Source organism: Chiloscyllium plagiosum, chromosome 9, assembly GCF_004010195.1.
Source record: "Chiloscyllium plagiosum isolate BGI_BamShark_2017 chromosome 9, ASM401019v2, whole genome shotgun sequence".
Lineage (NCBI taxonomy): Eukaryota > Metazoa > Chordata > Chondrichthyes > Orectolobiformes > Hemiscylliidae > Chiloscyllium > Chiloscyllium plagiosum.
In genome coordinates, this window is record NC_057718.1 from 32348436 (window position 1) to 32374944 (window position 26509).

General features: G+C 42.1%; 1 protein-coding gene across 2 annotated transcripts in view; it reads left to right on the top strand.

The window, feature by feature from the left end:
• prkcea (protein kinase C, epsilon a) overlaps positions 1 to 26509 on the top strand; it is a 594816-nt gene that overhangs the window by 381122 nt on the left and 187185 nt on the right. For both annotated transcript variants that reach the window (XM_043695660.1, XM_043695661.1), the window contains 4 exons: positions 12472 to 12614; positions 17665 to 17761; positions 21930 to 22135; positions 25673 to 25846. In XM_043695660.1, the coding sequence (XP_043551595.1) occupies positions 12472 to 12614; positions 17665 to 17761; positions 21930 to 22135; positions 25673 to 25846 (620 nt within the window). The remainder of the gene's footprint in view (positions 1 to 12471; positions 12615 to 17664; positions 17762 to 21929; positions 22136 to 25672; positions 25847 to 26509) is intronic.

The window sequence follows — 26509 nt, forward strand, 5'->3', positions numbered from 1 at the left end:
AGCATTTTCACCTTGGCAGGAAGTGAGTAATGGGGTGTCATGAGGAGTGGTGCTGGGACCTGTTTCCAGTCTGCAGCTCTGGTCACCCCCGCTTCCCCAGTTAAAAAGAGAGTGGGTGAGCCTGCTGTGAGGAGCAGAGGCTTCTCTCTAGCTATTTAAAGTAGCCTTAAGGCAGGGAATCTGCTGTCCCTCAGACCCTCCCTTCCCCCTAGGGGTTAGGAGGCTTCACCTCAACAAGCTGTCATCTATTCAGATATGTATAAAGCTACCAATCAGGATTCAGAGATTTCACTGGGTGTCAAAGTGACAAGAGTCAAGATTAGAGTGGTGCTGGAAAAGCACAGCAGGTCAGGTAGCATCCAAGGAGCAGGAAAACCGACGTTCAGGCAAAAGCCTGATGAAGCGCTTTTGCCCAAAACGTTGATTTTCCTGCTCCTCGGATGCTGCCTGACCTGCTGTGCTTTTCCAGCACCACTCTAATCTTGACTCTGATCTCCAGCATCTGCAGTCCTCACTTTCGCCTGTCAAAGTGGCAAGCTCCACTGAGGGTGTCCTTCGGAGAGAGGGGGTGTGGGGCTAGGTTTGAAATCCTTATAGGGAGGGGAACATGGGGAAAGTACACTCAATGGACCCCGGGACCCTCGAAGGAGTGACCCCCACATCGACCGTCAGCCTATGCAGAGAAATCTGTCACTTGGCATGGGACTCTACCTAGTTCAGGTAAACCCTTTTGGATGAAGCCTTTGAGTTGGAATTGATTTTGCTCCTGAGGACCTTAATCGACCCACTGGCTGCCTGACACCAACCTCATCGCTGGCATCATTGTGGGTACAGGGATGGACAGGTAGTTGGTTATCTTGCTGCCTGTTAGATGTAATGAGCCCTGTCCCCTTCAGACACTGCTGTAAACCCATGAGTGGTTAGAGAGCTAGTTTCATGGAGACTACCAATGAGGCCAGAGCTTCTAGGACGATATAAACCATCACCTTCTCGAGAAGCAAAGATAAAAGAAGGCATGTCAATAGCTGTTAAGGATGAGCACAGGTTTTTGTTAGAATGGTTTGACAGCAATGTTGTAACAGAAAAGTAAAAGGTACAGTATATATGAGGGAAGACTGCTTAAACAGGTACATGGCACATTCTGAAGGCCAGTATCTTTTAAGTAATGGACAGGGTCTCCGCAGTTCTGATATGATTCGAGCAGTAATCATTGAGAACTAGGCGTAAAGAGACTGAAAGGCAGGGAATCAGATCAGGTAACTTAGCTCAGTTACTCGGGTCAGGTCATTAATCTTCTTCCTCAAAGGAGACTTCTGTTCCTCCAGAAAATACATTTGTGATTGGCTACCTGTCCCCGACCTCAGTTGGCCCTCTTTGTTTTTTCTAGATGATCCTTCCCTTTCTCAGCATCTGACGAAGTGCCCACTAAATTTGCATGATTATTTAAATGAGCAGACCCTAACATTGACAGCAAAGTCGGTGTCACCAGGTCACAGTGAGTGGAAGTTCTTTAGCTTTGCCTCATTTGGAGCAGCAGGGTAGCACCTGGAAGTTTGTGTTCTCTAGCTTGTTTTGTTGTGTACATTCCTTTTAAGCACTTGAATCAATTCAGGTTCAAAGCCTCTAGGTTTCTGGGCCTCCACTCAGTATAAACCTGAGATATTAGACAAATGATGTTAATTCTTAAGCAGGGTAAAAACAATGACTGCAGATGCTGGAAACCAGATTCTGGATTAGTGGTGCTGGAAGAGCACAGCAGTTCAGGCAGTATCCAAGGAGCAGTAAAATCGACGTTTCAGGCAAAAGCCCTTCATCAGGAATAAAGGCAGAGAGCCTGAAGGGTGGAGAGATAAGCTAGAGGAGGGTGGGGGTGGGGAGAAAGTAGCATAGAGTACAGCCAACCATAAAAGTGAGATCTTCTCAATTTTGAGTCCTGTGTCCATGCAGTCAACCTGTCATTCAGTGAGCTGTACTTCCTCAATGGACAGCCCAGTACAACTCATGCACTCTGGCTAACAGTATATTGGGCACCAAACCATATATTCAGGGAAAGTGAGTTCATCGCAGTGAGAGAAAGGAGCCAGAGATGTTGGTTGAGAGTGTGTTCCTGGAAAAACACAGCTAATGTTTTGGGCCAGAGCCCTTTATCAGGAATGAGGCTGGGAGCCTTGGGGGGGGGGTGGAAAGGTGTTGGTTGCCTTCTCTACTGTTGTTCAGGCAGAAGAATTGTTCCTGCACCCCAATTTGTCAAATTCATTTTGACATTATTATGTTAGAATCTCTTTCCCCTGAGGGGAATGCACACTTTCTAAATTACATTGGGGTTCTCTGTGTGACATTGAACCATCATTTGCCAAAATTAAGGAAGCACTCATTTGATTCAGATCCGAGCTAGATTGTTCAGAGTGAGTCCATGTAAATACTTCAATTTAGCTCTGCAATTACCCCATTTCATAAGGAGGAGAGAATTAAACTTCTTTCTGTATTTTGTATGATTTAGGAAAACTGAGAATATCCAATAGGTTATCAGTGTTATTTCTTTAAACATCCTGAGAGAAATTCAATCTGGCTTTGGTGTTAGTTCTACTTTCATCACTTCTAACTTAGTTCGAATGTTTTTTTGTAATCTGAACAAAAGCTAATTTGACTTTAGTCCTGTCTGCTAACAAGAGGTTGATGGTCCATGCCTTTTCATCATTTAAAATTCTTCTTAAACCTCATTCGAATGGTCTTATTTGTTCCATGTCATACTTTGCTTCCACTGAAAATGATACAAGATTTCCCAAAGTTAAAAATTAATGCTCGTTCTTTACAATTATTTGGCTTTATAAAGTATTCATAACAGTAAATTAACTTCAAGTTTTATAGTCAAATTTCTAAAACAAGGGAACATAAATTAGTTTTATCTCTTGTGTGGAACATGTATCGGATTTCCGAGTCCAGTAAAATTAGGAACATAAACATTGACCTTGCAGATAGAGAAAACTATGTTCCACATCATGGGCTTTGTAACAATTGGTATATTGAAATCATGCTCACACACAAAGTCTGCAGATTTCCAAACTAACTTTTGAGACTTTTAGGCAGTTATTGGACAATACTCAGTTGCTTATGCAAGGACCTGTAGACATTTTGCGGTGTACTTTGGGAGGTCTCCTTATATGTTAGTGCAGTTACTGCCTGAAGCCATGTACTAGAGAGAGCTTGTACATCTGTACTGAATAGTTTCAGTTCTTCCACAGTTTCCTGAAGAACACACTCTTGGATATGGTTTCTTTTCTGAAAATTTGAATTTCCAAAATACAAAACAGTGGTGGATTGCATTATCTATTGGGAAACCACCATATAATTTAGTCTAGTTGCCCGCAAGTGTCTAAAATCAAAATTAAGATTACTTGGAAATAAACTTCTTTCTGGTCATTGTACCAATTTATCTGAAAATGAAGTTGATCTAATATATTGGAGTAAAATTGAAGACCAGTCAAAGTTCTTTTGATTGATAAACTCATATAAAGATATTGCACAGACTCCTCCCAGATACTTAAAGGAATCACACAAATCGTTTGTCAATCTGTACAGGTTTGGAAAAATATTTTGTATTTTTTACTGACAGTATTAATAGGTCTATCACCATCAGTATAGAGAAAAGACAATTTCATTTTTCAATGTGTAGATCCTTCATCAAAGTTAAAAAGTAGAAGATGAATGGATCTTAGAAAAAAATGGTGGAGGAAGAATTATAATGTCCAAAAAAAATTTCCAGAACAATAACAATGGTTGAAAATTGCTATGTGATATATCAAAGGGTGGCATGATGGCTCAGTGGCAAGGACTGCTGCCTCACAGTGTAGGGATCCGGGTTCAATTCTAGCTTCAGGCGATTGTCTATGTGGAGTTTGCATATTCTCCCTATGTCTGCAAGCATTTGCTGCATATTCCTCCAACAGTCCAAAGATGTACATGTTAGGTGGATTCCTGATGAAGGGCTTTTGCCTGAAATATTGATTCTCCTGTCGCAGATGCTGCCTGACCTGCTGTGCTTTTCCAGCACAACACTCTCGACTCTAATCCCTCCAGCACCACACTCTCGACTCTAATCTTCAGCATCAGCAGTCCTCACTTTTACCATGCGAAATTGCCCATAGTGTCCAGGGATGTGCAGGGTAGGTGGATTAGCCATGGAAAATGCAGGGTTCCAGGGAAAGGGTAGGGGGGTGTATCTGGTTGGGATACATTTCAGAGGGTCGGTATGGACTTGATGGGCCAAATGGCATTCTTCCATACTGTATGGATTCTATATGAGGATTACCTCGACAAACAATGCGAAGGCATTTAAAAATTCTGAAAATCACTTAGAAAGATAAAACAAAAGGAAAATTATGAATGTGGGATCTCTAAAGTGGAAATGGAAAGGAGTTTGCAACTAGAATAGAGGTATTCAGCAAAGTGGTTATCATCTGTTTCATCAAACTGGACTCAATGTTAACTCTGTTTTTCTGTCAATGGATGCTGCCAGACCTGCTGTGTTTTTCCTGTACTTTCTGTTTTTGTTTCAGTTTTCCAGCATCCACAGTTTTTCATCTGATCTTACTTATCATCCAATCTGCATGTAATCTCCACAATGAGAAGAAACTGGGTTATGGCAGACCATGACAGTATAAGATTGAAAAGAGTTCATATTAAGAAAAGCTAATGTTTCAATTCGAAAGAAAAGTTGAGGCTTTAGACAAAAATTTGAGAGAATGATGACCAGTTACTTTCTTCTGCCGCACGGAAAGGGGCCAGTAATGGCAGCTGGTAGTCAGGTTGGTGAAATTGTATCCTAGAGCTAGATTTCCAGCAGAAAGAAGAAAATGGAGGGAGAGATGTATTGGCTTGAGATAACATTTATGGTGCTTGGAAGTGACCTACAATTCCAAAGCTAGTGAGATGGAAGGTAAAGACACAAGGGGATCTTGTCATTTGCATTAAAAGAGGGAGAAAAGGTAAGAACAGAACACAGAAAATGGGTCAAATATTCCACAAACTCAGCACTTACAGCTGAAAGAAATCTTCCACTGACAGCGTCTTAGTTCAGAAATTCTGATAGGAAAAGTAAAGTCCTCACAGAATCATCTGCTCAATGTTTAAACCTAAGTCCAAAGAGTATAAGTTTAAGGTGAGGAGCAAGTGGTTTAGAGGCGTTTTTTTCACCCAGAGGGTGGTAGAAGTATGGAACATGTTGCCTCAGAGGATGGTGGAGGCAGATTCTCTCACAACATTTAAGAAGCATCTGGGTGAGCATTTAAAATGCCAAAGCATAATCAGCTATTGACCAAATGCAGGTAATTGGGATTAGTGTAGTTTGGTGTTTGTTGGTCAGGATGGACATGGTGGGTTTCAAAGCTGCATGACTGTGATGGTTTGTTAGAAGTTGTGAATTCCCATTGTGGAATGACAAATCTTTAAACTAGTCAGTCCTTAAAGATTATTCTTATGCTATAGCTGGAGCCCCTTCGAATAAGTGACATGTGTGTAATTCTGTCTCAGGAGCACTTTAATTCGAAGAAGAATCTAAATCTTGTGAATGTTCTTCAGAACAATCACTCATTTTATATGTTAGATGATGAGCTAATATCTAGATTTATTGTTTAATAAGGATTAATTTTTAATAGCCTGCCTGCTAAGATGGTCTGACATATCACCATTGGGCAGAATTCAACACATCCTAAAAGGACTTTGGCAATAGGAGCTATCACTCTGAGATTGTCCAGTGTCACGATCCTGGCTGGTTCCTCTCATCCTCAAACAGTCAGTAGTGTGACTTCCCAGGTTTCATATTCTTAGAGCCCAGACATCTTGATAATGGAGACAATCTGGGCTTGCATGGAAACTATTTCCTATGGACCAGCGAAATGCAACATTGTACATTTTCTGACAAATATGAACATTGATTTTGTCAAAAAAGTCAATTAAAATTACTATAACTTAGTGATTTTTATTGTTGAATGGGCAGGAGCTTAACTTTTCATTTTAGCTGGAAAGATATGAAAGTGCTTTTTCTGCACTGATGTGGGCTTGTACATGTAAATTGCTGAGATTAGAGTTTCAGCATTTGTGCTGTCAAATGTCCTTATGGATAAGACTAGTTGAAGTAGCATTATTAGGTTTAGTGGGGTTGCTGAGTGTTTCATTTATTTATGTTTCTTGCCAAATCACTGACAGCCAAATCTTTTACAGTCCATGGGAAATTCAAGAAATCAAAGGCAAAGTTTTGATTAGTCTTTGCACTAATTAATTTTTAACTTATGATGACTTTGTAGCTTTGCGTCTCCTTAATATCTCAAACTCCTTTCTGAAAGATGATGACGCTTTTCTTAAATAATTCTATCAGGGTGAAACAATAGTTATTTAATTACATCATAGTTACAACAAAGAGCATCTTTGCCCATGGAATTAGATGATGTCATGCATGAATGTTAGCTTTCACAACCCAAGTTGATTGGACTAAAGTTTCTTGCTGGCCTTAAGGATCTATCTTGAATGAAGTTGGGTTTTTTGCAATCAACTGTGGTGCGTGTGGCCCTGCATCACTACATTTGGCCAAAATTGACAGTATGACAATGACAGGTTTTGTACAGGAACTGGGCAAGAACAACCTCACTTAATGGGTAGGTGTCATCTTCTAAGGATGAAGCTAAGTAATGTTATTGGAACAGAGGAAAGCTACATATGTTCCTTGGCCATGTTGCAGCTGACTGTGGAGTGCTTGTTGCTGATGCCAGGTGCCTACATTGGATGGTGTTTCATTCCCCAGCATTCATAAGAAGAAACTCAGTGACTGCTGCCAAGTGCAAGGAAATGACGATATTTTCTGGATCAGTTGGTTTCCAAGTTCTGAGTTTATGTGCTGTGATGTACAGGCACTATGGCCTGAACCTTAAGTTTTTTTGGCAAAGTGCAATCTGTGTTGATTGTTTGTTTAAGGGATTCTCACCCTGAGAACAAGTTAGATTTCTGGCCACACCTTACAATTTTCACTCCATGGGCATTGACATTCGAAAATGTGGCAGCCTCTAAGAGATTGACACATTTCCGATTCAGTTAGAATATGCTTCTGCACTTGACGACTGCACCTCAGGCTGGACCTGTAACTATTATGAGAAGGACACTGAGCACTCAGGGACACCCAGCTCATGAACTGGACTAGGCTGCTTGTCTGGCCTATTTGCCTGCTGTCATAGAGCTCTTTCTCACTCTGAGCCTAAATGGATGGTCACAGCATTTCTGCCTTGTTCCTTTTTACACTTTGACCCTTGCACCAGACATACCAGGCTCTCAGTATTTCTGTTTTGTCTTGGCGTTTAGCACAGTCACAAAGCCAGGAAGCTTGTTATGGTTGTCTGCAGACCATAATCAAGCCAGTGATGGTACCCTTCAGACAGGGGGGGCCCTTGCACAGTAAGTCAAAGGCAGCCTCTGATGTCAATAAAGGAGCTTGGACACTCAGGGCATTTAGGGTCAGGTTGCTCTACTTATAAGTACTGAGGAGCCAAATGTTGCACAACCCACCACTCGTCCTGATTGTTTCTGCCCTATCCTGGGCTGGTTTCCTTCTCGAATGAAAGAGAGAGAGAGACAGAGTCAGGTATTAAAGGAGATGAAAGTGGGTGGGCACAGCTATTATAGTTGCTACAGTTGGGGAGGTGCTCCAAGCAAGCGAGTAGGAGGTTAGGGTGGGTGAGAGGGAGTGGAGAAGATCTTGCAGGAATTAGTGAGTGGTCAAACACAAACCTCAGTGGGAAGTGGGTGAATAGTACAGACAGAGTGAGTGTGAGGGGGCACTAACTTTGATGAATTGGAGAATGACATTGATTTCTTTCTGACAATGCTGGGCATTCCTCCAGGTGTCTGGGATTACATTGAGCTAGTTGGCAGCCTTGGACCAGGCTGGCATGATCTTGTGTAGTGGCCTCCATCCTTGGTCCTGGGGGAAGGAGACATCCAGTAACTGCATCACCCGATCCAATAGGACCTCCAGGTCCCTGCCTGAAAAATAGTTCACTTGTTTGCAACTCTGAGACAAATGTCAGGAACTCTGTTCATGGCATCTTTGAATGGATGCTGCTTGTCTGGGTTAATGATGGCCTTTAAAAGTTGGTGCCAGTGTCAGAAATGCTGGTCAATACTGGGATATCTCAGCAGTGGCACATTGCCTGGGAATGACGCTTGTAACATGGTGCTAGAGTTGGACAAGAGGGACACAGTAGGTAGTTAATGAGACAAATTTTGGTAAGATACAGTGAGATATCTTACTCAGCCTCACAATAAATTCTTGAAAAAAATTGGATGCAGTTGGCTCTTAGCCAATGACAAATATAAGCTTCACCCCAGGGTCTCAGTTTAAGATATTAGCCAAGCAATAATGGCCCCTTATCTGTACACCATAGTGGACGGTGCTATCATCTGAGACACTATTTACTCAATCACACAGTTGGGCTTGAATCCATGGTGATCTGAGAATTGCATTAACGCAGTCACAAAATGTTTAAATACGCACATTAACAATTAACTGCAGCTCAATGATGAACTGCTATGACTAATTGATAAAGGAACATGAGCAGTGCAGGATGAATTGTCATTGAAGTTGTACTTCCTCTTCTGGAAGCTCCAAGCCAGCAGTTCATCACATCATCCGAATGTCAGTAGGATGGTGGCACCCAGGAAATTGTCCCCATGTATTTCATTTCCATTAGTGGCCCTTCCAACCCCAGGGACTGCTGAGCAAATAGTACTTGTAATCCCCTCGACAGTAAGAGAAGACACTTGGGGTCTCAGCTTTGGAGAATCCTCTGTGGAAAGGGGTGCAATGTCCCTAGATCGAAATACTAAACATCAGCAAGCTGGCCAGTGATGCTCAGAAAAGATATGCAGCTTTGTAAAGGAGGCTCAAAGTACAAGAATAGATGCACCACCCGCGTAATAATGGACACTGTCCTCTGACTTTCTAAAAGTTGACACAACCTTCAAACCTTTTAATAAACCTTCTGAGAAAAGATTTTCATCATTCACTTTTGTACTGAACCATGTTTTTCCTCCACATTCCCAACATTTCTCTGATTCTGTACAAATAATAAACAAAGAGAATCTTCCCACTTCTAACACTCTGCTTCACAAACTAACATTGACAAAGAAGTCCACACTGACCACTGATCAATTCATACCTTTTAATCAAAGTCAGAAAAGGCTAATGGTTATTAAAATATTATTTGCAGTTACTGTTATGAAACAGAAGAGTTTGAACTGGGCTTTGTTTGAACTGACTCTGTAGTATTTCTTTTGTAATCCTGGGAATCAATTTAACCAGTTTCAGTAAAATCCATTTATTCCCTCAACCACCCTCACTGTCAGTTTTCAGTTAAATGTGGACAGATTTTTCAGTTTGAGATTCAGTACTGTTCAGAAAGTAAGAGTAGTTTGTCATCTCTGAGTCGGATCTACCCATGAGAAGGGAAAGAAGAGATCAGAAACTCCCTGCGTTGGCAACTTCAAATATCATTCCCAACGTAAACCTAACAAGTGATGGTTTCAAGATCTTCACATTAATTACAACAAATTTTTAGGATGTCTATTTTGCAATAGATTGATTTATTTTGGATATTGAAACCATTTTCTTATTGCCATTCCTCATCATATATTTCTGATGAATTGGGCTCAGAGTGCAATATTATTTAACTATGTGTGACTCACTTGCCGTGAAACCTGTGATGATGTGAACTATGTATGAAATGTCAAAGAAGCCAATAATGAGTGATGTAATTCATACTAAATGAAAACCGAAAGAACTGTGGATGCTGTAAATCAGAAACAAAAACAGAAATTGGGCGGATAGCTCAGTAGATCTGACCGCATCAGTAAAAAGAAATCAGAGTTAATGTTTCTGATCCAGTGACCCTTCCTCAGAACTGATGGTAGCTAGAGAAATGTCAGTTTTTATGCAGAAGGTAGAGTGGGAGAAGGGAGTCAGGAGTAAATATTAGGTGAGGATAGAGCCCAAAGAGAGAGAAAGGTTGGACAGACAAATTAGTAAATAGCAATATGGCTAGGAGGGTGAATAGCTGTAAATGGAGACTGTTAGTGACAAACAATGGGTAGCATTTAATGATGTGGAGGAGCCGGTGTTGGACTGGGTGGACAAACACCCCCCCCACCCCCACCGGTTATAATCCAACAGGTTTATTTGGAAGTACAAATATACTTCTTTCATCAGGTAGCTAGTGGAGAAGGATTATAGGACACAGAATTTATAGCAAAAGATAATAATGTCATACAACTGATGCAATATATTGAACAAGCCTAGATTGATGTTAAGTTTTTCATATTTTAAACTGTGTTGCAGGTTTTGATTCATTAATATGTAAATCCCAGAACTTCTTTCGAGGATGTACATGTATTTGGAAAGGCAAGGACTGATTAGGGATAGTCAACATGGCTTTGTGCGTGGGAAATCATGTCTCACAATCTTGATTGAGTTTTTGGAGAAAGTAACAAAGAGGATTGATGAGGGCAGAGTGGTAGATGTGATCTATATGGACTTCATTAAGGCGTTCGACAAGGGAGACTGATTAGGAATGTTAGATCTCACGGAATACAGGGAGAACTAGCCATTTGGATACAAAACTGGCTCAAAGGTAGAAAAGGGTGGTGGTGGAGGGTTGTTTTTCAGACTGGAGGTCTGTGACCAGTGGAGTGCCACAAGGATTGGTGCTGGGTCCTCTACTTTTTGTCATTTACATAAACGACTTGGATGTGAGCATAAGAGGTACAGTTACTAAGTTTGCAGATGACACCAAAATTGGAGGTGTAGTGGACAGGGAAGAGGATTACCTCAGATTACAAAAGAATCTCGACCAGATGGACCAATGGGCAGAGAAGTGCGATTCAGATAAATGCAAGGTGCTGCATTTTGAGAAAGCAAATCATAACAGGGTGTATATACTTAATGGTAAGGTCCTGGGGAGTGTTGCTGAACAAAAAGACCTTGGAGTGCAGGTTCATAGCTCCTTGAAAGTGAAGTTGCAGGTAGGTAGAATAGTGCAGAAGGCGTTTAGTATGTTTTCTTTTATTGGTCAGATTATTGAGTACAGGAGTTGGGAGGTCATGTTGCGGCTGTACAGGACATTGGTTAGGCCACTGTTGGAATATTGCATGCAATTCTGGTCTCCTTCCTATCGGAAAGATGTTGTGAAATTTGAAAGGGTTCATAAAAGATTTACAAGGATGTTGCCAGGGTTGGAGGATCTGAGCTACAGGGAGAGGCTGAACAGGCTGGTGCTGTTTTCCCTGGACCGTCGGAGGCTGAGGGGTGACCTTATAGAGGTTTACAAAATATGAGGGGCATGGATACGATAAATAGGCAAAGTCTTTTCCCTGGGATCGGGGAGTCCAGAACTAGAGGGCATAGGTTTAGGGTGAGAGGGGAAAGATATAAACAGGGTGGATGGGTTTATGAATGGGAAAGGTTTGGAGGGATATGGGCCGGGTGTTAGCAGGTGGGACTAGATTGGGTTGGGATATCTGGTCGGCATGGACAGGTTGGACCAAAGGATCAGTTTCCATGCTGTACATCTCTATGACTCTCTGACTCTAAGTCACATTCCTGAGATAACGTGTAGTACGTAATAGCAGACTATGTGATAACATGGCCTTGTGTGTGGGGTGAGAGCTAGGACATGGGAGAGTTTAAAGCCCTAAAGTTATTGAACTTAATATTGAGTCTGGGGAGCTGCAGGGTACCCAAACAGAAAGTGAGGTGTTGTTCTTCCAGCTTTTGCTGAGCTTCATTGCAGCACTGCAGCAAGGCTGAGACAGAGATGTTGGCCATGGAACTACATAAAACAGGCAGAATGTAGGTGTTCTGTGAAGTGGTCACCCAGTCTATGCTTTGTTTCTCCAATGTAGAGGAGACCATATTGTGAGCAGTGAATGCAGCAGACTAGATTGTGAGAAATGCAGGTAAGGTGTTGCTTCACCTGGAAAGTATATTTGACCCTTGGATACTGAGGAAGGTGCCATGGCGTTGTGGGGGGTGTTGGGATTGAAGGAAGAGTGGACCAGGGTGTCCCAGAGGGAATGGGTCCCTGTGAAAGTTGAACAAGGGAGGAGAGGGGAATATGTGTCTGGTGGTGGCAACTTGCTGGAGGTGGCGAAAATGACGCTGATGATCTTCTGGATGTGGATACTGGTGGGATTTAGTCATTTATGCTATTTACTTGGCTCCTTCTTTCTTGGGGAAGGTCACTGATAACCATTTCACTTCTGTTCATTTGCTGAATAAATATTGAATTGTCTCTATCAAAATGATGGGTGTCATCTTCAAAGTACCAATTCTGTTCCAGCTTTCATTTTTGCTTTTAGTTTAAAACAAAATTGTTGCTCCAAAGCCAGACAAATCCCACATTTATTAATGAAATGTTTCCATCCCTTATGTAGTGTGCAAGATGAATGTCCACAGACGTTGTGAAACCAATGTGGCACCAAACTGCGGAGTTGATGCTCGAGGGATAGCTAAAGTGCTGGCAGATCTCGGTGTTACTCCAGATAAGATCACCAACAGTGGACAACGGAAGAAAAAGGTAGAATATTATAAATGAAAAATATGCACCTTGAATGTGTGACTGAATGAGGAATAATGCACTGTCACATTACAATACTTTGTATGACTGAGATCAAGTTCCTCAAAACATCAAAAACAGTTATAAAGTAGATATCACAAATATCTAAAAAAATCTTCCAATTTGATCCCTGATCTCTGCTATTCTACCTGATTTCCTCTGGGGTGGCACTACCCTACTTGGTTGAGGTGCAGCCAGAGGCAATATGGTTTGGTGGGAGGGGGAGGCTGGGGATGGTGGTTGCACATCTTTTCCTGACTTCTCTTATTGAACCATTCGTCAGTGTGAGAGAGCCATTTCCCCTTTCCACACTTGGGTTGGAATCTTGCTGGTGTGCAAACACAGTTCCATAGCTGTTAGCATTTCTCATGCAATACACATTTTGCAGCTCATTTTGTATGTGTGCATGAGGAGTGGGGCAAATCTTATTGTCAGAGCAGAGCAGGCAGGAGATCATTGCCCAGACCCCACTCCAACCTCTGTGAACTTACAGGGTTGAAGGTCCTGACACTATATTCAGAGGGCACCCAGCTAGATGTTTATTTTCTGCAAAACAGGAGCATCTGTTGAATTGGTTGCCTACAGATGAACATCCTGGTCTTTCCACCATTCCCCTTCCCCATTCAGCCTGCCTTCCTTTCCCATACAGGCTTCCACACTTGGCCAGCTACCTTATGCATTCCCATTATGATCTAGCCTTCTGCCCTCAGTCAGTCTGTGTCTTGTCAGAGTACTGGGTTAATGGAAAGGGTCTTGGTAGTGTGGATGAACAGAGAGATCTTGGTGTCTATGTACAGAGATCCCTGAGAGTTGCCACCCAGGTTGACAGGATTAGATTAGATTCCCTACAGTATGGAAACAGGCCCTTCGGCCCAACAAGTCCACACCGACCCACCGAAGAGTAACCCACCCAGATCCAATTCCCTCTGACTAACGCACCTAACACTATGTAATGTTCTATGTTCTTTTGCAAGTATATGCATCCCAGGAATACTCTTTAATAGGCAAAGTCACCATAATTAGGTGCCAATTCCAAATTAAGTTCTCTGCTAGTGAGAAATACTTGCCTTTGAATCCCAAATTCATAAAAGAGGCATGCAGGTACTGTACTGCTGTGCTTTGGAGTGAATAGCTACAGTTGTGTCCTCTTTGGGGAGCGTTCTTCCCAACTACAAAATAAAGGACCCCAGCACTCTTTCCCAGTCATTAGTTACTGTTCGTAATGCCTTCATTCTGAAACTCATCTTCCTTCACCTGCCATTAATGAAGCTCTCATGGATGGAACTTCTTCATTTTCTGGAGAATAATCTGAAGGACTTAACTATTGAATATTGCTCTCTTGATCGTTTGAAAAATCGGCTTGAGAAATTGTTTCGCAGTTTACCGTGAGACAGAGAGTGTATCAGTCTTTCTTATTGGGTACTGGAAGTTACAGCACTCGAACAAAAGACAAACTACTGTGGATAAAGAAGCCTCCTTTCATTTGATTTAAAAATTATGTAGAATTGTATTCTTGTAGTCGAGTCTAGAGAGGCCAACGTGGGAAGGCAGAAAAAGCAGCAAAGCATTGCTGCTGCAGGGACCATCAGTGCAGATCACCAGTTTTCATGAGCCTTCACTCCTGCTGAGGTAGCAACACCTTGGACTGAGAACTGGAACTAAAACTGGGCGTGTGCCAATGGCGAAACTGCAAATAAAGAAGAATGGTGGGTATGGAAGAAATTTTCTTCCTCCAGTACACAAGGAGTTAATGGAGTTAAAAACCACAGCTTTAAGTGATTTTTTTTTCCTGTTGTTTTGTATGATCGCTATTTTCCCATGGCCTTGAGACAGAATGTATTTCGGATCTCCCTTAAACCATTCAGCTCTGCTCCTTGTCCTGTTTTGTTTTGCTCCATTGCTGCCAATCTTATAACCTTTTGAATGACGGCCAATTGTCTTTGTATCTACCTTCACTGAAATAGATGGAAACAAAATCTCATATTGTCAGCAGAACTTAATATGATAAATAAATTAATATTAATGGTCATTTCTTAAAACTTCTTTTGTATTTCTGTTGATTGTTGTGTGACCATTCATCAAGGATGGAAATGGAACAAGGGTCGGATTTAAGAATGTTACAAAGAAAATTTGTTAGCAGAACAAGATTGAGATTTATACATACTTAATGACAACCAGAGCAATTTCAATCTCACATTCAATAAACTTAACTGTGTGTCTGAAGCTCATTCTTGTCTGGTACAATTTCACAGTGAAGCTAGTAACATACTTATCCAATGCCTTAAGCATTAACAAAGCAAATGTCGCAAAATAAAATCATGTTTCATGCTTTTCTGGCAGATCTCCAATTCTTCTCCTTCCTCCCTTGTACTCCCTCCCAGTGTGTGGTCTCTGAGTTTAACAACCATTATTATCCTGAACATGATATCGAGTAAATGATTCTTTCATTTAAGTGACCCCTTGATAGACCTTCATTTTCCTTGGTATCTCCATGTTGCCTGTTTGCAAGCAGGTTCTGCATTATTAAGAGCTAATCAGCCATTACGTCGCCAATGCGGGACTGGCATTGTACATCAGCTGGAAGGTTGGCATTGGGCAGAAATCGTAGGATAGAAACATAAACACCAGAGCAGTCTTGATGAATGTGAGAAGGTGACTTGGTAGTTAGCAGTGCTGGGGCAGCACGGTGGCTCAGTGGTTAGCACTGCTGACTCACTGTGCCAGGGACTCAGGTTCGATTCCAGCCTTGGGTGACTGTCTGTGTGGAGTTTTTCTCCATATCTGTGTCTCCATATCTGCGTATGTTTCCTCCGGGTGTTCCGGTTTCCTCCTACAGTCTAAAGATGTGCACATTAGGTGAATTGGCCATGCTGAATTGCCCGTAGTGTTCAGGGATGTGTAGGTTAGGTACATCAATCGGGGTAAGTGCAGAGTAACGGGGACTGGGTTTGGGTGGGGTACTCTTTAGAGGTTCGGTGTCGAGTTGAAGGGCATATTTCCACACTGTAGGGATTCTAAGTGACTATTTGCATGCACTATGGACATAGAGTTCAAGTGTCTTCCCTCCCCCGCCACCAACACCACCATCACCACTACCCATACAACCATACATTACCTCCTACCTGATTGCCACAGGCCTTTCCCTTGGGTGCCCTGCAATGGCCTCCTGCCACCTAAATTTCTTTTTTCACCTATCAGCCAAGGTCAATATTCAGGAGAGATTCTTTCCTGAGTTAATTCTGTTAAAATCTGGACTTGCAACTCTAAACAAGGTCAGGACAGAAACAGTGAATGAAAAGATCCTCAGCACAGCTTTGGCTTGTTCCATCCAAGGTGAAGGGAAGTGTGTGGCAAGATTACTGGGCTGGGCAGGAGCATCTGCTATGTGCTGCTGGAAAACCTCTGGACAATTCTTGCCAGAGTTAGTAAGAGTTCCATTAAGACACAGGAAAAGTTTCAAAAACATCAGTAGTCAAAGTTTATTGTTCATTGGCATGAGCTGAAGACCAGTAAGCTCCACTGGGAGCTGAAGAAATAACAAATTTACTTGATCATTAGATACTTTGTACATTTCTCTTGTGACCTCAAAGTGGCAGGATGCTGTAATTTTTCCCGGCCTATGAAAGACTTGAATGGCACAAAGCAATTTTACAAGTAACCCCATCTCCATAATTTGATCATTGATGCCAAACAATGCTGGCAGATAGGATTCCCTTTGAGTAGGGCTTGAATTTCCTTGATTTGGAGGAGCTGGTGTTGGACTGCACTGGACAAAGATAAAAATCACACAACACCAGGTTATAGTGCAACAGGTTTATTTGGAAGCACTTGCTTTCGAGCGCTGCTGTACAAGGTGGTTGTCGAACATGACCATACGACACAGAATTTATAGCAAAAAGGTTACCATGTCATGGATTTCCAATGATATATTTAACAACTTTAGCTAAAAATCGCACCTCACCAGGTTATAGTTCTTAAGCAAATTTGGATTAAGTCTTTCATCTTTTAGAATGGGTTATGGTGGTTTAGGTTCTTTAATACCTAAGTCCCAGAATTACATATATCATTCCAACTCAATGACACTGTAATCCTTTTGCTATAAATTCTGTGTCGTATGGTCATGTTCCACAACCACATGATGAAGAGGCAGCACCTTGAAAGCTAGTGCTTCCAAATAAACCGGTTGGACTATAACCTGGTGTTGTATGATTTTTAACTTTGAATTACCTTGTTCTTGTTTTGCAGGCATTTTGCGAATGAACCAAGACCTAACTTCAAGGACCTGTGTTGGGTTCAGTCTTGCTTCAGCCTTCTCAGTGATAGGCTCCTTACATCGATAAACGTGTGGCTAATGCCTGCTTTTGAGCCTGACAGAACTTGTTCTGCAACAAGTGGGATAGGTGGCAGACACTAACAGAATGTCACTTCTATGCAATTCCACCTGTGAAGCCAGGAGGAGCAAAAGGCTTCCCAGACTATTAGCATTTGCCTGCACCCCTTCATCAGTTTTCACAACTCCTGCTCTGAGATTTGCCTTTAGGCATTTGCTAGCAAGGCAAGCCATTCATTATTTGCACAGTCAGAGCTATTTCATTTATTTTCAATTATCGTTCATTTAGGATACAAACGAATTGTGCAAATATACAGTGTTCTTCATTTCAAGATACAAAACTAAGACCATTTCAGGCAGTTATGCAACATATGCAAAGCTCTTTAGAACCTTTTAACACACCCAGAAATTAAGTTACAACAACAGTGAAGATATGGTTTACTCTGTGAGGAAATGAAAGCATTGGTCAGCCTGCTCTGCTTTGCATTTCAGGTTTTTGATGAATATAGTGAAATAGATTGAATATACATGTCATTTACAATGAAACAATCTCAAAATTATTTTGTAGCAACTTTATCAAATGTAAGCGAACTGCGTCTTCACTCTGTGGAGTGCTGCTGGAGCAGTTTTCGAGCATGGTGTAATCAGAATGTTTGTTAAGTGGCTTTCTTCTCTCTTCAGTTGAACACAGGTCAGGATCCACAGCAATCGATCCCTGGAGCGGCACCATCAGAAGAAGACAGATCGAAATCAGCACCAACATCCCCATGTGATCAGGGTAAGATCAGCAAATTGTCGAACCATTTATTGTTCAGCTTCCTCTCCTCTCCCCACACCATTTCTTCCACTTTATTGTGGAATCATTAGCATCATTGACATGGTAGCTCAGTGATTAGCAGTGCTGCCTCACAGTGCTAGGGACCAGGGTTCAATCCCACCCTCCACAACTGTCTGTCTGTGTGGAATTTGCACATTCTCTGCGGTTCTGCATGCATGGGTTTCCTCTCACATTTGAATGATGTGGAGGTTAGTGGATTGGCTGTGATAAATTGCCCATAATGTGCAGACTAGGTGAATTAGCTATGGGAATTGTAGGGTTATAGATTAGGGGTTTGGCTTTTATTTTATTTGGCTGTTCAGAGGGGTGGTGTGGACTCGAATAGCCTGATTCCACAATGCAGATTGGATTGTTCATCATTTTCAGAATGGAAAATACCCCCAATATTTTTAGGCATTGCCATGGTCTAGTGAGTAAAGCAGTCAAAGAAAGAGGTGCTTTTATTTTCTTTCTCTCCTCCCCATAAGGAAAGATTTTGGTTACCTACACTTTGTGTAAATATAGACAGAAGCAGTGTCTCCTTCAGTTGCTGACCTGAGAACTGACCACACTCCTTCAGTTGAAACTTAGACAGCTCACATTTCCCTGATGGTTTCTGCTGGAACCACGTGCACTGCTGTTTAAGCATAAAGAGACTCCTCCAAAGTAACTGTATGTGGCTAACAAAGAACTCAATTACCAAGAACTGTGACTAGTTCAGTGTATGTTTGGTGTATTTTAAATAAAGAATATTCTGCTTATTTTTGGAACTTGAGGTTTTCTAATTTGCTCATCAATGTTTATGTTTGGATTGTTCATGAAGCCATGCAATGCATCTTCTTGAATTCCCCCATCACTCAATATGTGAATGTCTTGTCCAATATGATGCTGTTCTGATATTCAGTCCTGAATCTGCAGAGAGTTAACTTTTTATATCAGTGATGGGTTCTACACTTTAGCTCAGTGCCACTGGGCCAGGAACAGGAGGGATGAAACAAGATGTCTAATTCAAACTAAAACAAAACAAATAAGTGTGGTTGCTGAAGATCGGAAGCAGAAATAGAAATTGCTGGAGAAACTCAGCATGTCTGTCAGCATCCGCGGACAGAAAGCCGAGTTAACACTTCAAGTCATTAATTCTGCCTTCTTCCCACAGATGCTGCCAGACCCGCTGAGTTTCTCCAACAATTTCAGTTTCTGGTTCAGGATGTCTAATTCACCTGGATCAGGATGTAGTGGCCCTCTTATTTGCATGTGATGTTCCCGTCTGAGAATGTGTATGTGTTGGACAAGGCTCCAGAAGCATTGCACCATAACACAAGTCTTTCACCATATCTGTTTGTTTGAGTATTCACTCTTGGGAAGTGGGGGCTGCTGACAAGGCCAGTGTTTATTGTCCATCTAATTTGCCTCTTCAAAAGGTCCTTCTTGAACTGCAACAGTCCATGTGATGAAGATACTTGTACCTTCCATTTAGATGGGACATTCAAGAATCTTTATCTTGCAGTGATTGTTGTACTGTAAATGTGTCCAGGCAAGGTTAATCCTGAGGAATACCATACGCACCATGCACTGTAATGATGCCATAAAGCCTACAGTTTTAGATGTGAATGGAGTAAAACCTAATATCTGGTCCTCTTCAGAATCAGCAACAATGTAACCTGCAACTAGTTGCTAACATACATTAAACTGTATCTTGTTAACGGCAAGAAACAATGCTAGTTACAACAGGAAGTGGTTTTCCTCTGCCATATAAGACCAAGAAGTGCCTCTAGTTTCCTGCATTTAAAGAGGATGGAGGCAGCAACTTTCACATGATCACAGCATTTCCAATGTAGTGAGCTGACATGCCCATTCAAGAAGGTATGGGAAGGGAGCTGGTGCAAGTCATTACAGTGTCAGAGTTGTACATCAATGTTATCTGCCATCATGTAAAATGTAAATACCCAATTGGCCAATCCCTACAGTACGTACCTGATCTTAGCTATTGGCTGCTGATTGGGGCAAAACGTGAGATGCATTAACCTGCAGACGAGAGACCTTCGGCCCCTTTAGGCTCTCTCTCAGAAGATTTGACAACGGGATTCAAAGTTAAGGACTGGATGTTACATTTCTTGATGAGGTGAGGGAGGCAGAATGAAAACTCATGGTCCACCTGCTCCTGCTCCCATCCCTGCCATCTCCTTGTGTCCAGACAAGCCTATGAGATGGCCTATTAATGGCTATCTGGTGGGAACGATTATAGGTGCTTCCTGATCACAAATGCTTCCCTTTGCTCCCTTCCAACCTTGCAGTTATTATCAGGGATAATTTTTTTTGCCTATGTTTAGAAACCATAATATACTCAGTACCTGATATTGGGGCATCGTATAACAAAGGACTGGTGCCATGGTTGTGGCTTGAATTGTAAAGGCTCCCTGCTCTCAGAAGCAGTCTTTATTATTCAGTGAAGACATAACATATTTTTAAAAAGATAATTTATACGAATGCACCAATTTTCCTACAAGAATCTGCTAGTACATTCAACCATAGCCTGAGGTAGATCTGTTCAATGGTCCTTCAGCCTCTACATTATGGCTGATATAAAGGACTCGGTGATATTGTGATGGCTGATATAAAGGACTCTAAGTTTCTAAAACATCCAACACCCACAAAATGCAGCAGGTAATGAACACCTGCATATGGTTGAATTGTTAACAATGACTTGTTAATTAATGTTTTCAGAGCGGTGAGCAGGCTGCTGTTTTCAGTTCCTATGCATGTTACATATTACTGGACAGTGGCCTGAAGGTGTTGGAAATTTCTGCCAGCACCTGAGGAGATGGTGCAGCACACCCAACTTGGGAAGTTCAAATCCAGTCCAGAGTTTTAATGTAGTAAATTGTAAAGATCTGATTCCATTGCCCTGCATGTCAAAAACAGTAGCGCCTCAAATTAAGGCAAATAACAAAAAAAATTAACCATACATTTTTGCACATGTAGTGTAAAATCAGAATTTGTAATATATTAAAGAAGAGAAAGGGATGTATATTTGTACCAGAAGTGATCCAGAAAAGGACAGGAAAAAGGAAGAGAAAAAAGTTAAATTGGTTGTTCTGCACAGCTCTAATGGACTAAATAACCTCCTTCTGAATGGTAAAATACTATGAATTGAATTTAATGGGGCATTGTTGTCCTAGTTCATCTAGTAAAATTGTCAGGGAAGCCCAGCCTTACGTGAGACATTGTCCTGCTGCTATTTAATGGATGATTGGATCTCAACCACTCAGCATCAGGGCGTCCTGTCTCAGAGCGCTGGCAAGTCAGTGGCCGGAGGAGGAGGGGGTGTCGGTGCTGCAGTGAGGCTGAGGGGAGGGCGAGCTACCCTAGTGCTGGGAACGGAGTCGAAGCTGTAAGCTTGTCAGGACCAAGCTGAAAAGCCCCGGGGAGTTGTGGCAGAGGGAGGCCTGCAGGCTGAGAGCTAGATCTTACAGGGACAGTGTCTCTGATGGACACTGGAGATTCCTCCCCCTTGTCCCAATGCCGCCTTAAGGTGAGAAAGCAACTGTCCTGCATGCTTGGGGTAGGCCCATCCCGACGTGGATTAAAACCCTCCATTGGGATGAAACCCTTAAATGGGTATTAATTGCTCTCCCCAGCCTCTGGTAAAGTTGCTGTGGGCAAGGAGCAGGTTTGTAGACAGCAGGCACAGCACCGATGGTATTTTATAAGGGCCCCCCCCCTTTCCCCCCAGCCCTTTAGTCTGCAGACGTTCTGCTGGAGTGGGGTTGGTAGAGGGGTGGCATATTATCTAGCCCTATGATTCTCAAACAATCACCGGTACATCTCACCCACATCACAACCAATCGCAGTGGTATTCCCTGGAGTGCAGCAGTAAGCTCCATGCCTTCATTATGTAAGAAAAATGCTTCATTAGAGGATAAAGAACTTCTAGTCTCTCCCTTGTATCTCAATGGTGCATTATAAATGTATGTTGCTTTCTCATGTTTAGAGTGGTGTGTATCTAAGATTTGAGGGCGGCAGTGGAAGAGGTCAAATTATAAAGAGCTGGTGTTTTGGTAACAAGTGAAAATTTATTTGGATAACACAAAGTTAAGTCCTACTTCAAATGTCCATTTTGTTCCCTCAGAGCTGAAAGAACTTGAAAACAACATTAGAAAGGCACTTTCATTTGATAATAGAGGAGATGAACACAAAGGAGCAGGAGCAGATACACAAGTGCTAACACCTGGTGAAAATGGGGAAAATGGAGAGCTGAAACAGTTCCAGAACAAGCATTATAATTTAGAAGACTTCTCCTTCATTAAAGTATTAGGGAAAGGCAGCTTTGGCAAGGTGAGTGTTGCGCTGTAGGGAATCACAATATTTGTTTAAATATCATACACATCAAGGAGACATTCTGTCGTATGAATGTTAAGTTTCCCTTCTGTATTTATCCGAGTTACCTTATTCTCAAGGTATTTTCATTAAAGAAAACTATAAGAACTCTATATCAAAAGTGTTAGGCATAGTGGCTCAGTGGTTCGCACTACTGCCTCACAGTAGCAGACACCTGAATTCGATTCCACCCTCAAGCGACTGTCTGTGTGGAGTTTGCACATTCTCCCTGTGTCTGTGTGGGTTTCCTCATGAGGTAGCTGTCCACACACACACACACACACACACACACACATACACACGAAAACACCACTTTATTTTATATTCAATAATCCAACTAATCACTGTCAAGCACTCTTTTCATTCCCCCCGCCCCCTGTACCCCCACCTCCCCATCACTGCTAGGGATCACATCCCATTTGGGAGTGTCATGCGTGGGGATTTCCTAGGAGAAAGTGAGGACTGCAGATGCTGGAGATTAGAGTCAAGAGTGTGGTGCTGGAAAAGCACAGCAGGTCAGGCAGTATCCAAGGACCAGGAGAGTCGATGTTTCAGGCAAGAGCCTCTCATCAGAAATCATATTCCTGATGAGAGACTCTTGCCTGAAACGCCGATTTCTCCTGCTCCTCAGATGCTGCCTGACCTGCTGTGCTTTTCCAGCACCACACTCTCGATGGAGTTGGGATCTCCGTCAGTCCAGGAGAGTCGGGATTTCTGTCAGTTTGGGAGAGCAGGGTTCACTGGATAGGAGTTTGGGTGAGGAAGGGGTTACATGGTCAGTGAGGGAAAGCAGTGTTCTTAAAATGATTCTTGATTTCACCCCCCCCCCCCACTCCCACCATTCAATCCAGTAGTAAACAAACAACAAAAAACAAATACCAAATAGACTTTTACTGCAGCTGTCAGTATTGCAGTGCTTTCCTCTGCTTCATCCATCTTCTGTGTACAGCAGGTCAGGTCATCAGTCATCACTGCCAGAGAGAAATGCTTCTGGTGCTGAATCCAGCTGTAAATACCAGGAATTTATTTTTATCTCAGACTATACTACAGCACATAATAATTGTTTTGACATATAATTTACAATTTATAATTTTTGACATACAATTGTGAATTAGTCATTACTCACAAAATAAACTAAACAAAACTTAATTCTCACTAAATAAGTAATCAGAATATGTTTTGAATGGTGAAGGACGAGGAAATTCTTACATTATTCAGAAGGATTTGGGAAACCTAGATGAATTGCAGAAAGTGAATATGTAGGTACAGGCTAATAATTAGGAATGATTCAGAGATGCCGGTGTTGGACTGGGGTGTACAAAGTTAAAAATCACACAACACCAGGTTAGAGTCCAACAGGTTTAATTGGAAGCACACGAGCTTTCGGAGCGACGCTCCTTCATCACCTGATGAAGGAGCGTCGCTCCGAAAGCTAGTGTGCTTCAAATTAAACCTGTTGGATTATAACCTGGTGTTGTGTGATTTTTAACAATTAGGAAGACAGACGATATGTTTGTTTTTATTACAAAGGATTGGAGGATGAGAATAAGGAAGTCTTACTGCAATTATCCATGATGTGGAGGTGCCGGTGTTGGACTGGGGTAGACAAAGTTAAAAATCACAACAACAGGTTATATCCAACTGATACAATAGATTGAACACACTGCATTGACACTATGATTTTTGCTATAAATTCTGTGTCTTATGATCCTACCCCACAAGTTGCTTCCAAATAAACCTGTTGGACCATAACCTGATGTTGTGTGGTTTTTAACTTTGCAGTTATCCAGGTCACCAGTGAGGCCAGTGTGCAAATTTGACCAAAGGAAGGACATGCTTTTGCCAGGAAGGATTGAAACAGTTGTGCACTTTGATGGGTTTCTGGGGTGAGGAGGGATGAGTAGATTGGGCCTGTATTCTCGGAGTTTGGAAGAATGAGAGGAGCTCTAATTCAAATGAATACCACTCTTAAAAGGGCTTGATAGGGTAGGCACCAAATGACTGAGGAATCTAGGACATGCTTTGCAGCCTCAGAACAAGACGTGAATCATTCGGAACAGAGATATTAAGAATGTGATTCCTTGAAATTCTCCACAGAGCTGTGAATGCTCAGTCAGTGAATATCTTGGAGATTTTGGGGATTAAATGAAATAAGGATAGGGGGAATTGAGGCAGGAGATCAGCCATGATCTTGTTGAATGGTGGAACCAGTTCAAAGGGCAAAATGGTCTACTCCTTCTCCTATTTCCTATATTCTTTTGTTCTTGTCTAAGACAATGTTTAGCTATTCATAATAAAAGCAGAAAATGCTGAAAACACTCATCAGATCAGTGAACAACCATGGAGAGAAGAGATAAATTAGTATTCTGGATGTTGACATCTTATTAAAACTCATTGTGTGGCTCATCTGAATATGGAGCCTAGAGAAGCAAATGGCAGCCATCAATCTTCTCTTGGTTACTCACTCACTCTCCCCAGTCAGTCCACCCCCAGCATCTACTGGAGGGCCCTTACCAAGAAGGCAGCAAACCCAGTGTTTTCTTTGTGCCATCACTGAGTCTCCTCTGGCAGTCTGATTGGCATTTGAAGCATGCTTGCAACTTAATGACATTGCCTAATGCAATTCAGGACTAAAGCTTCTAGTATGTTCTGCAGAAAGCAGCATGAAATGAACTTCTGCCACCCAGAGCCCAGATTAGTTTTAATAAATGAGACTTGTACTTTCAGAGAAATGGGAGCCTTACCCAGGGAGAAACTGTCTGTTTCATGTCCTCTCCAACGTCACGATCCACGATAGTCATGTAGGACAAAATATCCTCATTGTATCTACCTATCCAACATTATCTTTCTGAAAATGTTTTATGGCAGTATGAATGGAACACTGGGAGTGAGACTTCCCATCAGTTTTGGGGCTGCAATGTCAGGATGAATTGGAGGTCTCAAGCCTACACTTGCTGGTAACAATATTCCCGAAGACGACATGGTTTAGGTATCTTCAGAGGTGGACTTTTTGGGGCAAGCCGGGACTTGCTAAAATTAAACTAACAGCATAGGACAGGCAGTGCTGAATATCCTTGGTAATGGAGAGGAATGCTCTCTGGGAAGGAGTTTTTTGTCCACATGGGCGGCCGTCCCGTCCTGAGGCCGTGCTATTGGGGCATTGGAGCTTCCAGCTTGTCTTGCTCCCCCTTTGGCAGATGCCTGTGAGCCTGAAAGGTAATTCCCAATTGAACCTTAAGTATTTACATTTGTTATGCACCTCCATAGAATGGGCAACCAATCTACACCCCAGTCCAATGCGGGGAAATGTTCCCAACTGCTGGAATGTGTTGGGAAGCCATTCTGATGAGGCTCCCCGCTATTTTCCAATCACATTCTCCCTACGCCCGATGCAGTCTTTGTGGGGCCAGGAAAGCTCTCCCTTGGATTCTACGTCTCTGGGCCCAGTTCTTGTAATAGAGTACTAATGCCACTGCTTTTGATTGTACATTGTAGGTCATGCTGGCTGAGCTAAAAGGTACAGATGAAGTCTATGCTGTAAAGGTGCTAAAGAAAGATGTAATTCTCCAGGATGATGACGTGGACTGCACAATGACTGAGAAAAGGATACTGGCATTAGCAAGAAAGCACCCTTACCTGACCCAACTATTTTGCTGCTTCCAGACAAAGGTATGTGTTTATGGAATAACGCTTCATTCACCACAATATATACAGGTGGAAATACACTGCTATTCCAAAAAACTAACACATTATGATTGTATGAGGAGTATTTTCAGCATAAAGGTAAGTACTGTCTAATTCATCTTAGGAACAACTGACTATGTCAAATGCCATGATTGAATGGCGGAGTGGACTCGATGGGCCGAATGGCCTTACTTCCGCTCCTATGTCTTATGGTCTTAAATCAGGAAAATACTGAGTTTTATTTGGGGATCTGTGCTATTTTAATTCATTTTGACTCAAATAGCAGTAAATTGCAAGTACCCTCCACGTCCCTAGCTAAAAGGACAAAAGTCATTCCAGGGTTTTTGCTGGTGGCCCATTGAGCCATGCATGTGTGTGCATTGACAGAAGACAGGGTCTAACTTGGTTATGATGCACGTAAAGTCTACTTATCTGTCTACCTGACTTACTGCTTATTGATGTTTGGTGAGTACAAGAGGCACTGCATGGAACAAGCCCTGTGACAGGGCGTGAACATACTTATAGAATCAAAGAATCCTACAGTACAGAAGAGGCTGTTTGCCCAACAAGCCTGCACCTACAAAACTACTTTAAATCTATTCTTGTCCCACTTTCCAGCACAAGGCCCATTGCCTTGGATGTTATGAC